Genomic DNA, 15,105 nt, shown 5'->3' on the forward strand with positions numbered 1-15,105 from the left:
TGCAGGCTCCCCCGAGAGTGCCTGCCAGTCCTGAGCCCGGCCTCTGGCTCCCGCGAAAAGGCTCCGCGGACAGTGACACTGCAGAGCGGGGCCCAATGTTCCCCAAAGACCGACCGACCCGTCGCAGAATCCAGCAGCAGATTGTTCTTCCTTTTCTCTGTCTTATGCTCATCGGCGTTTCTTTTTGAACGTTACTGTGCTGTTGTAAAATTCACGAGACGCTATTCTACACTAGTTTCGCGAACAGGATCAGGGATGGTGAGGACGACTTTCTACAGAGCTGGGAAAGCAATCGGTGCTGAGCTCACGGCCTTCATCAGCTGCTGCTACATAACCCTTGGAGAACACAAAGGCCTCTCAAGCTAATAATACCTTACATTGGTTTTTAAGTGTTAGTATATATGGAATTGCTATTTCTGGAAAAAATTTAAAAACTTTAAAGAATCAAATGTAACCAAGACTAAAAGTTAGGAGCCTATTTGTTAATAGTTTAAATACTAGATTAAAAACCAGTGCACTGGGCACACTCCTCACCGATGTTGGGGTGCTTGAGAAGACGGCAGATTCTGGCTTCCCTTTCCAGTTTCTGATGATCTGTAAAAAAAACACAAAAAAGCCCACAAAATAAATCTCAACTTTAGCAAAAAAGATTAAAAGATAAACAGTGTACCCAAACAACAGAAAGCGTGTACATGTTTTTTAAAAAACAGATCATTTGGCCTGGTCAGTGTGGCTCAGTGGTTGAGAGCATCAGCCTAAGAACCAGAAGACCCTGGTTCAATTCCCGGTCAGGGCACATGCCCAGGTTGTGGGCTTGATCCCCAGCAGGGGATCACTGATGATTCAATCTCTACCCCTCTCCCTTCCTCTCTCTTTCTAAAATCAATTAAAAGATCTATTTTTTTAAAACTGATCACTTGAATTTGGAGCTCCGTGACACAACCGTGTTAGCAGCCTATCTGCCTTCCCTTTCCGCAGGCTGCATGCTGGAAAGCAGGGACATGGCAGGCAGCGGTGGCCTCCTCTCTAAGTGTGTGCTGCTGCAGCAGCTGAAATAGCAGAGGCGCCCACGGAAGGGAGGTGCACTGGGACCCGAAGCCCAGAGCCGGGGGCCCCTGCGGCCTGTCCCAGCACGGTGCTGCCTCTCCACACAGCCGTCCTCCACCTGCCCTCCGCTGGCCGGGCTCTCCCTGCAGCACGGACGCCCCCCCACCCCCCTCTGCTGCTCGCTCTTCACACTTCCCTGACCAGCCATCTGTGAAGGGGCAGGAGACTCAAACCTGCACTTTACAAACCCCCTGCTGCCCTTCTCTGGTGTCTCTGTCAGGTGCTATGATTATACAAAATCACCGCCACAACACAGCCAACGCAGACAGAGCACCAGCTCAGCGGCCACTCACGCCACAGCGCCGTGGAGCAGCACGAGGGCTTTCCCGACCCCTCAGGGCCTGGCGGAATGTGCCGGCCCCTCCTCACCGATGTGCCCCCGGCACAGTCAACGAGGGGCGCCCCCCAGCCAGCTCTGGCTGAAGGCATGACCGGCCGAGAGCGTGGGACACCCCGGGCCCCGGAGGGCCTGCACGGCCTCGGCGCCGTGCTCTCAGGCCTCATGCTCCTAGAAGCATCGAGAACCCACAGAGCTTGGCTTATGTGGCTAGTCTGTTAATATCCACTCTATCACAATAGACTGAGGAAACTGAAAATAAATATTTAATTCACTTAAAAGCAACAATGAAACCATTACATATTAACATAAGTGCCTGCATTTAAATTTTAAACTTTTACTTGGAAATAATTAAAACAAGAAATTTTTGGAGAATAAGAATAGAATAAAAACACGTGTGTACAATTTATCCAAATACAGCTCTTTTTTTTTTTGAGAATGAAATACAGGGTTTATTTGGGGGGAGGCTGGGGGGGAGGGGAGAGCAGCCATATCCAAAGACATTGGGGAATTTGAGCAAAGTGTAGGCTGACCACGGGCAGGGGCTGGGTTTGCAGGGGGCCTGAATGAGACTTCTAACACTCAATCCTAACACGGAAACCTAAGGTACAACTGTGAAATGCTAACTTCCACACAGACACTAAGTCAGGAGCTCAGATGACCAACAGAGGAGGGTCTAGCCCAGTGGTTTTCAACAGGAAGCAGTGCGACCTCTACAAGCGGACCAGAGGGGTGGAGGGCTGGGTTCTGGGGAGACTAGCCATCAGCAGGCAGGGCCAGGGGTGCTGCATGCTCAGGGAAGGACTGTCCTGCCTCAAACACCGGGGCACCCCCTAATCCACCTGGGACCAGGCAAGGCTGGGGGGACCCCTCCCCTCTGCCACCTCTCCGGCTGGTGCTGATGGCTTGCATGGAAGTGAGTACAGCTGTCGGGACTTCTGGGGCGGGGAGGGTCTCGGGAGACCTGCACACAGCTGCTGCTCGGATCCTTTTCCGCTAGGCGGATGAGCTGCGGCTCTTAGTTTATGGTGAGGACGTCACTCTGGATCTCGTGGCTCAGCTGGGTCTGCAAATCACTCAGCTTCTTCTTCAGCCCAGAAAGGGCCGAGAGGACGATGGTCTCAGGGCGCAGAGAGCCACAGGACTCCACGTTGTAGTAAAACCTCTCCGGCTTGCCATTGGGGTCGTACGGAGCCTGGGACTCGTCTTCATCCAGCTCTGAGTACTCGCTCTTTGGCCACTCCTCCGGCTTGGGGTACACCATGTGCCTCAGGCATTGTCAGGATCATATTCAAAAGCCACGCCTGCGGCTGGGTTCCACTTAGCATGCTCCTTGCCAGAGCCCTTCTTGGCATAGGCAAGGAGGCGCAGCTCCTGGCCCTTGCACAGCTTGACGATAAGGATGTTGTCCTGGTCCACGTAGTCATTGGGGTTGTTATCTCAGTTCCGGGATGTCACTGGAATGACCCGGGGGCTGTTGGAGATGAGGTCTCCAGACGTGACGTGACGAGTCTGGTCTTCGTTGCACGGCACGTCCAGAGTGACTCCACCGAGCACTCCGGGCAGAACTCCTCGCACGTGCAGTCCTGCGAGTACTGCAGCTTGTCCATAATGTCATCACTGGTGAGGGGGATTAGCCCAAGCCTGTGAGTGAGGAATTCGTCGTGAAGGACCGAGGAACTGGGGTCGATCTGAACCCAGTCAATGGCTATTATGGGCACCTCGGCGATGAAGACGCTCCGTATAGAATTAGCCACCGCTAGGTCCGTGATCTCGATGATGAACTTGACGTTCTCGTCGGTGAGCTCCGTGATCCGCAGGGTGGGCTGGTTGGCATACGGCCTCGTGCTCCGCGGCCCAGCGGGCCACCGGTGTCAACCCTGCAGCGCACTCCCCGCCCAGATACAGCTCTTAACACTTTACCCATTTACCTCTTTCTGCCATGTACACCTGTGTGTGTATACACACACATTTATCTAATTGACACCTATGTCTAACTATACAAACATATGCATGTACTAGAGGCCCGGTGCATGAAAATTTGTGCTATTGGGGTGGTGGTGGGGGGGGGGGGCGGTGGAGGCTCTCTCAGCCCAGCCTGCCCCCTCTCACTGTCTGGGAGCCCTCAGGGGATGTCCTACTGACGGCTTAGGCCCGCTCCCCATGGCTGATCAGGGGAAGGCACTGCCCCTTCACCCCCTCACTGCTGCTGCCTCTGGCCTCCCTCTGCAGGAGGTGACCCGGCAATCAGGAGAAGGGACACCCCCATCATGCCTCTGCTGCTGCCACTGCCAGCCGCACGGCTGCCTGAGCCTCAGCCTGGCCCTTGCTGCCTGAGGCTTGGGCCCTGGGCAGCGGCAGCTGCCATCCACGACTTGCCTGGGCCTCAGGCAGCTGCTGTGCTTTGTCCGGAAGGACATAACATCAAGTCCCTGCCCACCTGTGTGCACCTCACAGCACGCAGCCTGCTGATTGGTCATTACAGCGTGATGGCATGACGACTGTTAGCATGTTAGCCCTTTATATATGGGATATTTACACCTAAAGTAACTTTCTCTGATCCTCCTGCAGGTAGTAATTCAGGATACAACTTTAAATGTCTGTACTGCTGTGAACAGCCCCCAGAGAAGTGTTCAGAGGAGCTGGTGCGGCGCAGGGCGGTCTGGCAGTGCACCCACCACCTCCAAATTACCAAAAGCCAAGGCTGACATGCTCTGGCCACACCACTCTCTAACACTACCCATCCTTCTTCAACGCCCCATCTCCTTCTGAAGTCAAGCTACTTCTAGAATATTCTTACTTAGAAATGCACAACTAAGCCCCAAACGCAGATTCTGAAAGTGTGCCTAACAGCACCGACACCCACGAGCCCAATAGAAAATGTGCTCTCAGGAACTACAATCTGTTATGGGTGGAGATATGCAAATACATATGCAAAACCATGAGGAACAGGACAGAACCATTCACATAGATGGATTTACACAGCAACCATCTGATCCATGTACAACTGGAAAACAAGGTTTGGAGCCCGTTATGGTAAAAGCGTGCAGAGGGCATCGGCCCGGCCGGTCCCTGGGCCACAGTCCCAGGGAAACCTGCACTCGTGCCCTAAGCCTCCTCACAAAGGCCCTGTATTTGGGGGGCGGGTTTTAAAGGGGCAGGGAAGTTAGAACAAGGTCACGAGGGTGGCCCTACTCCAATGTGGCTGGAGGCCTTAGGAGAGAAGATGAGGAAAGGGATGGGGAGGAGCCTGAGGACACGGCAGGAGGCGGCCCCCTGTCAGCCAGGGGAGAGGCCGCTGGAGGAAGTCCTGCTGGGACCGCCCAGCTGGCACTACAGCACTGGCTATCCAAGGCATCCGCCTGGGCGTCAGCTTCCTGCTGTCAGAGACGAGCTCACGCACGCAGACGCCTACAGCAGGGTCTGTGGTTGGGTCAAAGGGTGCCTTATGGGGGTCTCAGGCTGCAGGAGGGCATGCCCGGGACTCAGGGCTCAGTGTCTCTGGTCTTCACTGGAAGGATGTGCACCAGGCCCAGAGCCGTGGGCGTCCTTGGTCCTCGAAGAACCTGAGCGGAGGTCTTGGTCCCCACCAGGCGCTGGGGACTGCCGGGGTCCCCAGATGCCCCCTCCCACTCACCTGGGAGTCTGCCTTCCCAGCCAGCACAGCACCGGTGACACCACCACCGCAGCCAGTCAGTGGCCGGAAGTGACCAGGCGGCCCACACTTGGGTCAGGACGACACAAGGACCGGAACCCCAGGAGCAGAGCCGTGGGCCACCTCCAGGAGGAGGCTGCAGGGAACAGCGTCCCAGCACACAGAGCTCTGGACCTTAACATGGCTCCTGGGGATTTTGAGAAATATGCTTATTCCCAGCTTTAAGATACCTCTTTTTAACATAAAAAGATTTTATTTCAAATGAGAAAAACAGGAACTCAGGCCTAATGAGTTAAATCCCTCACTCTGTTCCAAATCCAAGTTCAGTCTGTAGCCGGGTGGGGATTATGACCCTCAGAGCAGGGGTGTCACGAAGCTCCCGGCAAAACAGCCTGCTGGTTGGGGATGCGCTCACACCAGCAGGAGGCCCAGCACACCCCTGGAAGCAGGGCCCCGGGGCCTCGGGGAAGCGCACAGTGCCTCTTGGAGTGGCGCCACAGCCATCCCCACGGCTGTGACCAGGGAGGCTGGAGGCCAGAGGCTGTACCCACCTGCTCCCTGCCCGCCCCACGGAGTAGCCTTGTCAGCACGGCCAGTGCCAGGAAGGTTTGGGCAGCGGGGGGCTTGCCTCCTGCCATGACTGGTCAGGCAGTGCCCCGGACACAGGGGCACAAGAACTGCCTAAGGAGGACCCGATGCCCCCATGGGCAGATCCCTCCCCTGGGAGCCATGCAGCAGTGGAAGGAGGCCAAGTCCCTGTCCCCGGGCCCGCCCCCACAAGGCCCAGCCCGTGCTGGGCTCAGATCAGCCCTCAGATCCCCGGGTTTCGAGGGCTGCTCACCCTGCTCCTCTGGCTGCAGGACAACCAGCACAACTTGATCCTCAACTTGTTCATATTTGCTCAGTTTCTGAGAAACTCAAGTCCAAGTGAGAGACCTCCCTGCCCAGGACCTCATCCAGCTGGCACTCACCCTCAGCAGAAGAGACGAGGTGCAGCTGAGGCCGCCCCTGTGCACCGCACCTTCTCCGGGAGGGGAGGGGACATATGCACACCGATACCTGGGCGCTGAGCGGTAAGTGGATAAGGGCTGCCTTCCTTGCACCACACGGCTGTGAACAGCACGAGGGACCCAAAACCATGAACACCCTAACCCCGCCACACACACACACACACTGGCGGGAGGACCTGCCAGGTGTCTGCCCTGTAGGCTGGAGCATGGCCCTGGCTACTCGAGGCCTCTGCCTGGGCTATGGGGACCTGCCCACTACACAGTATCTTGTTGGAGAATGAGTCCCAGCCAAGGGAGGTGGTCTTCGGGGGACACAGGTGGTCCTCGGGGGGGGGGGGGGAGGACAGACTGTGCGGCTTGGTAGGTCACGTTTAAAATCTCGCTGTCCATTAGGCACGATGGGAAGTTACCGTGTTATAGTCCAAGCACGAGGCAGACGGCTTTAAAGTCTTCTTCTTTAAATTCATAATTAAACTAGAGGCCCAGTGCACAAAATCGTGCGTGGTAGGGTCCCTAGGCCTAGCCCTGTGGTCAGTAAACTGCGGCCACGAGCCACATGTGGCTCTTGGGCCCCTTGAGTGTGGCTCTTCCACAAAATAACACGGCCTGGGCAAGTCTATTTTGAAGAAGTGGCATTAGAAGAAGTTTAACTTTTAAAAATTTGGCTCTCAAAAGAAATCTCAATTGTTGTACTGTTGATATTTGGCTCTGTGGACTAATGAGTTTGCCGACCACTGGCCTAGGGGCATCTTCTGCCCGTTTGCCAGTCTCCAGTCCCGCCCCGCCACCGACACCCACCTCAGTTCCCCGTTTGCCATCTGGCAATCTATCAGAGCCTGCGGGTTGGGGGGAGGGACCAAGAGGTCTGCCTTCCGCCCTCTTGTCAGTCCCCAGTCCCGCCCCGGTTCCCCGTGGTTCCTGTTGGCCATCCAGCCATCGGAGCCTGCGGGCTGGGGGAGGGACTGAGAGGTGGTCAATGCACCTCATAGCGCCTGGTCGATGGGTCGTTGGCCTTTTATTATATAGGATACTGTACTTCCACTTTATACTCTTATTCTAAACTTGCAGCTCTGTCCTGGGGCCACACAGCCCCAGTGAGGGGGACAAGAGGACAGCACCCCCCCTCCCATCCACCCGACACAGGCCTGACCTGGAGGGAGAGTGTCAGGTGCTACTGCGCTGGCCAGGGCTGGTCAGCTCTGATGCAAGGCTGTGCTTACGGCTCAAAGGGGTAGCAAGGCTGAGACTGGTGGGCTAGCGGGCGCAGCAAGGATGTGAGTGAGGGTCTGCAGTGCTGAGGATGCCGTCCCGCCCAGGACCTGTGCTTACTGCTCACTGTCATTTCCTTCTCATCCAACCCTCACTTGTGAGTCCCTGGTCAGTCCCTCTGGAAGCAGCGTCCGGAGGCCCAGGCCACTGTGAGAGCCGGAGAGCCTGGGAAAGGCCGTAAGCTGCCCATCCCACGTCCTCTGACACTCCGCAGGGCCCCTCTCCCTCCTCCGGCCACAGCGGGAGCCCCTCACAGGCTTCGCCGCTCCGCACAGCTGGGCACTGGGGGCTTCAATCCTGGGCCCACTCCACGGCCACGGCTGCCAGCCCAGCCAGCCCAGCGCCCACGTATCCAGTGCCACAGCACTGCCTGGTGCCTCCTGGACTCCGGGAGGACAACGCTTGTCTCTAAGTGGCAGCTGTAAGGTTGCCAGGCACTCTGTCCTGGGCACCGTGATATCGCCACCGCTCCCCTACGAAATCCACCTCCAGTGTGGTCTGCAGCACGGCATGAAACACCTTCTGGTCTGCTAGTCCACAGGTACGTTCAGATCACGGCCACGCCGGAGGGCAGGAAGCCCTGCACTCCTGGTCTGTGTCCCAGGAAAGCCAGTGGCTGCCTCCCCTCGGGGAACAGAACGCCGGCACCGGGAAAACCATCTATTTGCTCCTGAAACACTCGAGACTTGGAACTCTGCCAAGTGACCTGGAGACGGGGGCTGTGACAGGCCCTGTGATGAGCATCCTGCCGTCCAATCAGACACGTGCCAGGTGCACCGCGCCCTCCCCCACAACTGTCCTGATGGCGGCACAAGTCCACGCCCCTTCACACAGCCATTCTTGGCAGAGTCGCCATCCCCCCTTAACCTTTTCTTTTCATCCCAATAATACTTTCATTTAAAAAAAAAACTTATTGCAAAAATGATAGTTTTCAATTGGAAAATACACGTGACATTTTCAAGTGAATGCTGGTACGGACCAATGAATGGTAAGAGCTTGCATGCCTGACGAGGCGGAAGAACCTCCCAGCAGACACGCCCCATCACAGCAGAGACCCCAAAGCGTGGCGCTGATGGTGCCTCCCTCACTCCCACACATGGCACCGGAGGAGAAACTGATTATTCTGATTAAAAGTTCACTTTGGGAAGGAAACACAGGAGACTACTGTAAACAATGCCATGCAATGTGACTGCCCCAGGGAGCAGCCATGTGCCCAGCGATGCAACGCAGGCTGCACACTGCTCGCTCCCCCTCCACCCCCTCCCTGGGCCCTGAGCTTTACTAGTCGCCGCCTGGGCCTGGGCATGGACTCAGGCTCCGGAGGCCCGTCGCCCTGGTTCCCTCTGTGTGATAATGCGGAGACAGAATGAAATATGGATGGAACAGCACTCACAATCCAGGCTATGGCTGTCCTACAACCACTCCACCGCAGGAGACGCTTCCTGAGCTGGAGTCAACGGGCCCCACCCCAGCACTGACGCATCTGTCAGCCTTGCTTCCCTGCTGCCAGCTGGGTGTCCAGCAGTCCCTGGCCTCCTCGCCTGGTGACCTTCATGCCACTCCCCAAAGTCCCGCCCTCAGCCACTCCCTGGAGCTTGTTGTCCTCCAGAATCAGAGGGTTCAAATCCCACTTTCAAGCACCAATGGCTCACTTTCCACAGTGTGCTCATGGTCTCCTAGGTAACGACCTTCCTCCAAACTGTCAGGACCAGCAGCCACAGGCTCCCCTGCTCAGGGTCCCTTTACGGTCTACGTCCACATCAAACCAGCACTGTCGTCCTGCCCAGGCTGACCAGGGCGGCTCCACACCAGCAGCGGGCCCTCGCCTCTGCTCACATGTGCGCTTGTGTTGAGAAGTGAGCCCCTCCAAGCCCTTCCTTTCCTCTAATGCGGCTTAGACGCCTGCCCTCAGGCTCGTCATATATTCCTGTCTCTGCTCCTCTGACCTTGGTAAGAAATGAACAACAGCCCTAGCTGGTCTGGCTCAGTGGATAGAATGTGGGCCTGCGGGCCAAAGGGTCTCGGGTTCAATTCCAGTAAAGGGCACATATTGATTGCTGGCTCCTCCCTGGCCCGGGCCCTAGTCAGAGCACATGCAGGACGCAACCAGTCAATGTGTTTCTCTCACATTGATGTTACTCTCCGTCTTTCCCTCTCTTTTCCACTCTCTCTAAATTCAACGGAAAAATATCCTTGGGTGAGAATTAAAAAAAAAAAAAAAAAAAAAAAAAAAAAAAAAAAAAGAACAATAACATCCCTTAACCATGGATAGGGAGAAATCAAAGTTTTAAAAAGTTACCTAGTTAGCCAAAACCGGTTTGGCTCAGTGGTAGAGCGTCGGTCTGCAGACTGAAAGGTCCCGGGTTCGATTCCAGTCAAGGGCATGTACATTGGTTGGGGGAACATCCCCAGTAGGGGGTGTGCAAGAGGCAGCTGGTCGATGTTTCTCTCTCATCGACGTTTCTAGCTCTCTATCCCTCTCTCCTCCTCTCTGTAAAAAGTCAATAAAATATATTTTAAAAATAAATAAATAAAAAGTTACCTAATTCAGTTTGACCACTCTCATTTCAAAATATTACAAAAATATAAGCCACATCTCTAAATGAAAATGGGAAATTAAAGCAGAGCAAGGGAACAGCAGGGCATATATATATATATAAAAGGCTAAGTGAATGAGCATCTGTCTGACTGACCCGCCAGTACATATGAGGTGCACTGGCAATCTATATATATAAAAAGCCAGCAACCAGAATGACAGCGAATGACCAGAATAACTGGTCACTATGACGCCCACAGCAGCTGGCTAATTGGCTTAGTCAGGGCCAGGGACGGCTGGCCAATTGCCTGAAGCCCCTCCCCCCCAGTTGGCCCTGCCCCCGATTGACCCTCATAACCCAACTGGGGGCGGGGCCGGCCAGCCAACCTCCCTCATCGCCTCCCCCCTACTGACCCAACCCTGATTGGCCCACATCGAGGTGAGCTGGCCAGGCCTCATCCTTGCAAAATTCATGCACTGGGCCTCTAGTCCTATATAATAAAAGGCTAATATGCAAATTGACCAAACAGTGGAACAAACAGTCACTATGACACGCATTGACCACCAGGAGGCAGACACATAAGAGCTGCCCCCTGGTGGTCAGTGCACTCGCACAGGGGTGAGTGCCACTCAGCCAGAAGCCCTAAGCCAGGCTCACAGCTGGTGAGCACAGTGGCGGTGACAGGAGCCTCTCCCACTTCTGTGGCAGTCATACTGGGAGAAGGTACAGGCCGGGCTGAGGAACCTGCTCCAGGTCTCTAGTCTATTCATATATAAAAGCCTACCTGACCATTACGACTTAATGACCGGAACAACCAGACAACCAGCCAGTATATGACACACACTGATACAGACCTTGCTGCTGTGGCCCTGACAACCCTGAGTCTGGTTCACCGGCACCCAGACCAAGACAGGAGGGAGGAGGAAGCCTGATTCCTCATGGAATCGGCTGTTGGTTAGCTTGCTGCTGGGGCCAACCTCCCGCGGTCCCTCCCCCAGGCTGGCCAACCTCCCGCGGTCCCTCCCCCAGGCTGGCCAACCTTCTGTAGTCCCTCCCCCCAGGGGCTGATCCCCCTGATTGGCTCCAATTGCCAGCCAGGCCAAGAGACTCCATCTGTGCACAAATTCGTGCACCAGGCCTCTAGTCTGTATGTTCTATAATAATAAAGTGTAATATACCAATTAGACCAGATGTCCTTCCAAAAGAAGCCGGGGCTATGAGGGAAGCCCGGGTCCCGGGTGCCTGCCAGCAGCTGGAGGGAAGCCTGGGTCCTGAGTACCTGCCAGTGATGGGATGGAAGTCCAGGTCCCAGATGCCAGAGGGAAGCCAGTGCCAGCAGCTGGGGAAAGGAAGGCCTACTCTTGCACGAAGTTTGTGCATCAGGCCTCTGTTCTATATATAAAAAGCTAATATGCTAAGTGTCCTTCCCTCTGTCAGAGTAATGACTGTTAGAGAGTGAGAACGTTGGAGCATGCTTCCAGAGAGGCAGTGGACTGTGCCCCAGAAGAGTTATCAGTGCTGACACCAGGCCAGGCCTTGAGATACACTCTCATGGCCCCTTCCCAGCACATAGGCCTTCTTTCAAGGGCAGAGCAGGACTAACTCCATTTTGTACTATGTCTTCCATCTTGTGTAAAATGTATCAATTACCCAACCCACCCTTAAATAAGCCAATAGATATACAGAGGAAAGTAACCCAGAGAAACCGGACCCTGGCCCTAACCCCACCAATCAGAACCAGCCAACTCAGTGGTCCGAGCATCACCCTACCACCCAACCCTAAGCCCTATAAAAAGACCACACTTTCAGAGCTTGGGGCTCTCTGCATCCTGCCGCTGCGTTGGTAGAGGCAGGGAGACCAGACTTGAGTTTGAATAAAGGCTCTTTTGCTTTTGCATCGGACTCAGCTCCCTGGTGGTCTTCGGGGATCACGAAATCTGGGCATAACAATGACGTCACGTAGCAACTCCTGGCTTCCTCTCCCTACCAACTAGCCTCGTTGGAGTTTCTTCAGCCAAAGAACATGACTTACTTTATAGCCAGGTGGAAACATTTTACACTGTAACCAAATGTCTGTGAAGCATTTTCCTGTACCTCCTCTCATTTGATCCTCATAGAAGTCCTGGAATAGGTAGATAGGAAACTTGGTGAAATCCTATGTTCATTAGCCAGAAATCGGAGATTTAGAAAGTTTAGCAACTTGACCCAACTGAAAAGAAGAAATGGACCTTGAAAATGACTGTACAGAATATAGTCAAACACTGCTACAGTAAAAATATTGTATCCTTTGTTCTTCTTGCGTGATCTATAATAATAATCTGACAGCAAAGATGACCAAGTGCAGACCATTGAGGAAAACAAAGGAGAGAGAGGGCGAAGGAGAGGTCTCAGTGGGACACAACCCCATGCACTCAGGACAGAGCACCTTCTCAGGGTGTGACTCAGGTGCAGCCCCAGGACTAGAGAAAGCCACTAAGCAAAGATGCGGAGAAGCGTTCTCCAGGAAAGAAGAACACATCACAAACATACAAACCACAGTAAGCAGGACACTTTCCCTGCCAAAGGCTCCTTCCAGTGGAAAAGTCCGACACAATGGCCCATACCACACTCCTCCCGCAGACCTGCCAGGGCTGAGAGGGCCCTTCTGGGTGTGCTCTGTTTTACTAGGGCTACTGCTGCCTGCTCTCTGGAGGCACCCCCACCACCACCTCCGGGTCCTGGCTTCCCTGGTTCAGCTCCTGCCACCGCCCAGGCCTGTGGGGGCAGACGCTGACAGACAGTGACAAGACCAACACCTGGAAAGGAGGAGGGGTGATCGGGCCACGTGAGAGATAACTGTGACACTCACTCCCTCTCCCCTTGCTGCTGAGTCTGCCCTGCCCCCGCTTGTCAGTCCGATGCACGAGGCTCAAGACGCCAAGCGGCACAAGGGCAGAAGGTTAGGGCTCCTCCAGGGTCATGGAGGTGGCCCTTTCCTGGTCACTCCGAACTGCTCTGGGTGCCACGCAAAGCCTGTCCGTGGCCTGAGCACAGTGACCGTGGAACATGGAGTGACGACACTGTCCTGTGGGGCCTGGACTGTCTGGCTGACAGGCATCTTCTCTTGGACAGCGCCATCTCCCTGAGACTGGCAGTCAGAGGGCATCACCGAATCGAGCACCAGAGAGAACGGAGCACGGGAGGAGCCTGTGGCTTTCCCACAATAAGTCCGGGCGGAGCCGACAGGAGCGGCCCAGCGCCGGGCTGTGTTTGCTGCGGCAGACTGGGCGTCCCTGCCAGCTGTGTAACCCGGGGCCAGCGCTCTCCTTCCCGCCCCGTCTCCTGGTGGTCCTCCTGAGCCAACGCAGTGCCACGCACTGCGTGCCCCACCTCCGGGCGGAGAGTGAGCGACAGGGCTACAGGCACAGAACTCCAACTGTCAGAGGAGCTTCTCAAACCCCACCAAGTTCATGCCAAGCTACAGACACACGTGATCATATACTGAGCGGCACAAATCACAGATAAACACCCAGTTAGCCCACCCTTAAACCGACCCGCTACTGAGATTTAACTGTCAAGTGAAATATGGGTAAATCTTTTACTCAGATAACTTCTGCTTAAAGTATGCCAAATGATATGCCCGGCATAAAAACCACCCTCTCCAGCGTCCACGTGTGGTTTGGTTAGTTCTGCGATTCCAGTCTGACCGTCCCAGCTTGGGGTCACCGAGACCACCCCACTGCTCTCCCAGCGCCGAGGCCGGAGTCTGGGGCAAGGTCACAGGGAGTCAACGTGGCCACATGTGCACCCTCTCTCGTCCGTCCCTGCCCATGGCCATGCAAGGCTACAAGAGGTCAGTCACCATAACCTTGTCCCCACAGACAGAACCCTGGGGTGTCACATGGGTGAGCGTGACGAGGACGAGAACCTGGAAAGCAGCCACTGACACGAACAGCGTCTCTCGTCCGTGTCAGGCACGCGCAGAACATGGGGCGGGGCGGTGCCCCCAGGACCCTGCAGTGAGCGGGCCTCAGGACGGAGAAACCCTCCCACCCCGGGCCTGGAGTCCCGTTTACTGGAAAAGCTGCAGAAATCTTTACCAAAAATCCATTTAAAACTCTATTTCTCAGAAAAACAGTATTACTCTTCAGTCCAGAAATAACATCCGGGCCTCAGAGAGCTGAACTGTCATTACTCCTAAAAATAAACAGATCGGGTCTCGAGGTCAGTTCCAAACGCGGCGGCGCGGGCGCTCCCCGGGGGCCCGGCTCCCGGCCAGGCCAGGCACGGAGTGGCTCCCACCCCCCACTCCCCATGGCCGCCCAGGCGGACATGGCCTAGCAAGGCCAGCCCCGGTGGCTGCCCGCAGGGGGCGCCAGGAGGGCAGGCCCAGGAAGGGAGATCCCCCTGACCAGCAGGCAGCCCTTCCCAGGGGCAGTTCAGCGCCCCCAAACCCTGCAGACTGCCTGGGCGGAGCCCCTGGCGTCACCTCGGCATCTGTCCTCACAGTCCAGACTTCAGAGGAAGCCAGGAAAGGGCACAAAGCGCAGTATCTGTGGATGCGAAACAACAGAAGCTGGTGATGCTACAGAGTGTTGAATCAGGACAGGCTAATTCTATGTCAATAAAGTCATGAAAATTGTCCATTTTTTAGACTAAATAATAGATATCTTTGGGAAACAAGAGGTAAACCTTTAAGTAATATATCCCCATTGTTTTCTTCGAAAATTACAATTTAAACAGATGAATTAATAAAGAATGAAAGAAAGCCAGTTGTCAAAATGACTTGATGCTGAACAATGTCTTTGACACTAGAATTTAAATTCATTTTCACCTTGAAGGCAACAGCAAACATTCATCAAACTCTTTCCAAGTGGCCACGTCCAAATAACAGACACCGTCTGCCTACACGGCCCCAGCAGACCTCTGCGACAGGTGCCAGCTCCCCGCGGGACCCCCACAGGAATGCTGCTTCCCCCTTTGGTGCAGACCGACCGCTGAGCAGCCACACCTGCGGCTGCTTTCCTGCCCGCCATCAGCGACCCAACGGCCCTCTGGGGTCTCTATCTTCTCAGAAAAGGGGTCTATACTGGGGAAGCATCCCTCTTTAAAGCAAGAAGGAGTGTGAAGCTCACACCCAGAACCACTTCCTGGAGTAGGTAAGACTTTGGGAAATGAAACCCGCAGGGAGTCTGAGCCACACCTCAGTCT

General features: G+C 55.1%; 1 protein-coding gene, 1 long non-coding RNA gene and 1 pseudogene across 26 annotated transcripts in view; 1 reads left to right on the forward strand and 2 right to left on the reverse strand.

Moving 5' to 3' along the window:
* CAMK2D (calcium/calmodulin dependent protein kinase II delta) overlaps positions 1-15,105 on the reverse strand; it is a 144,637-nt gene that overhangs the window by 76,698 nt on the left and 52,834 nt on the right. For all 24 annotated transcript variants that reach the window (XM_084883412.1, XM_084883410.1, XM_084883411.1 and 21 more), the window contains exon 3: positions 535-594. In XM_084883412.1, the coding sequence (XP_084739538.1) occupies positions 535-594 (60 nt within the window). The remainder of the gene's footprint in view (positions 1-534; positions 595-15,105) is intronic.
* Positions 1-15,105, forward strand: part of LOC311622356 — a 385,135-nt gene that overhangs the window by 41,448 nt on the left and 328,582 nt on the right. The gene's annotated exons all lie outside the window — the stretch shown is intronic.
* Positions 1,868-3,318, reverse strand: LOC311622632 (DNA-directed RNA polymerase II subunit RPB3-like; annotated as a pseudogene). The gene has a single exon. The product of its transcript is annotated as a DNA-directed RNA polymerase II subunit RPB3-like (transcript).

The sequence above is a fragment of the Pipistrellus hanaki genome, assembly GCF_964339955.1.
Source record: "Pipistrellus hanaki genome assembly, chromosome: 5".
NCBI classification, from domain to species: Eukaryota; Metazoa; Chordata; class Mammalia; order Chiroptera; family Vespertilionidae; genus Pipistrellus; species Pipistrellus hanaki.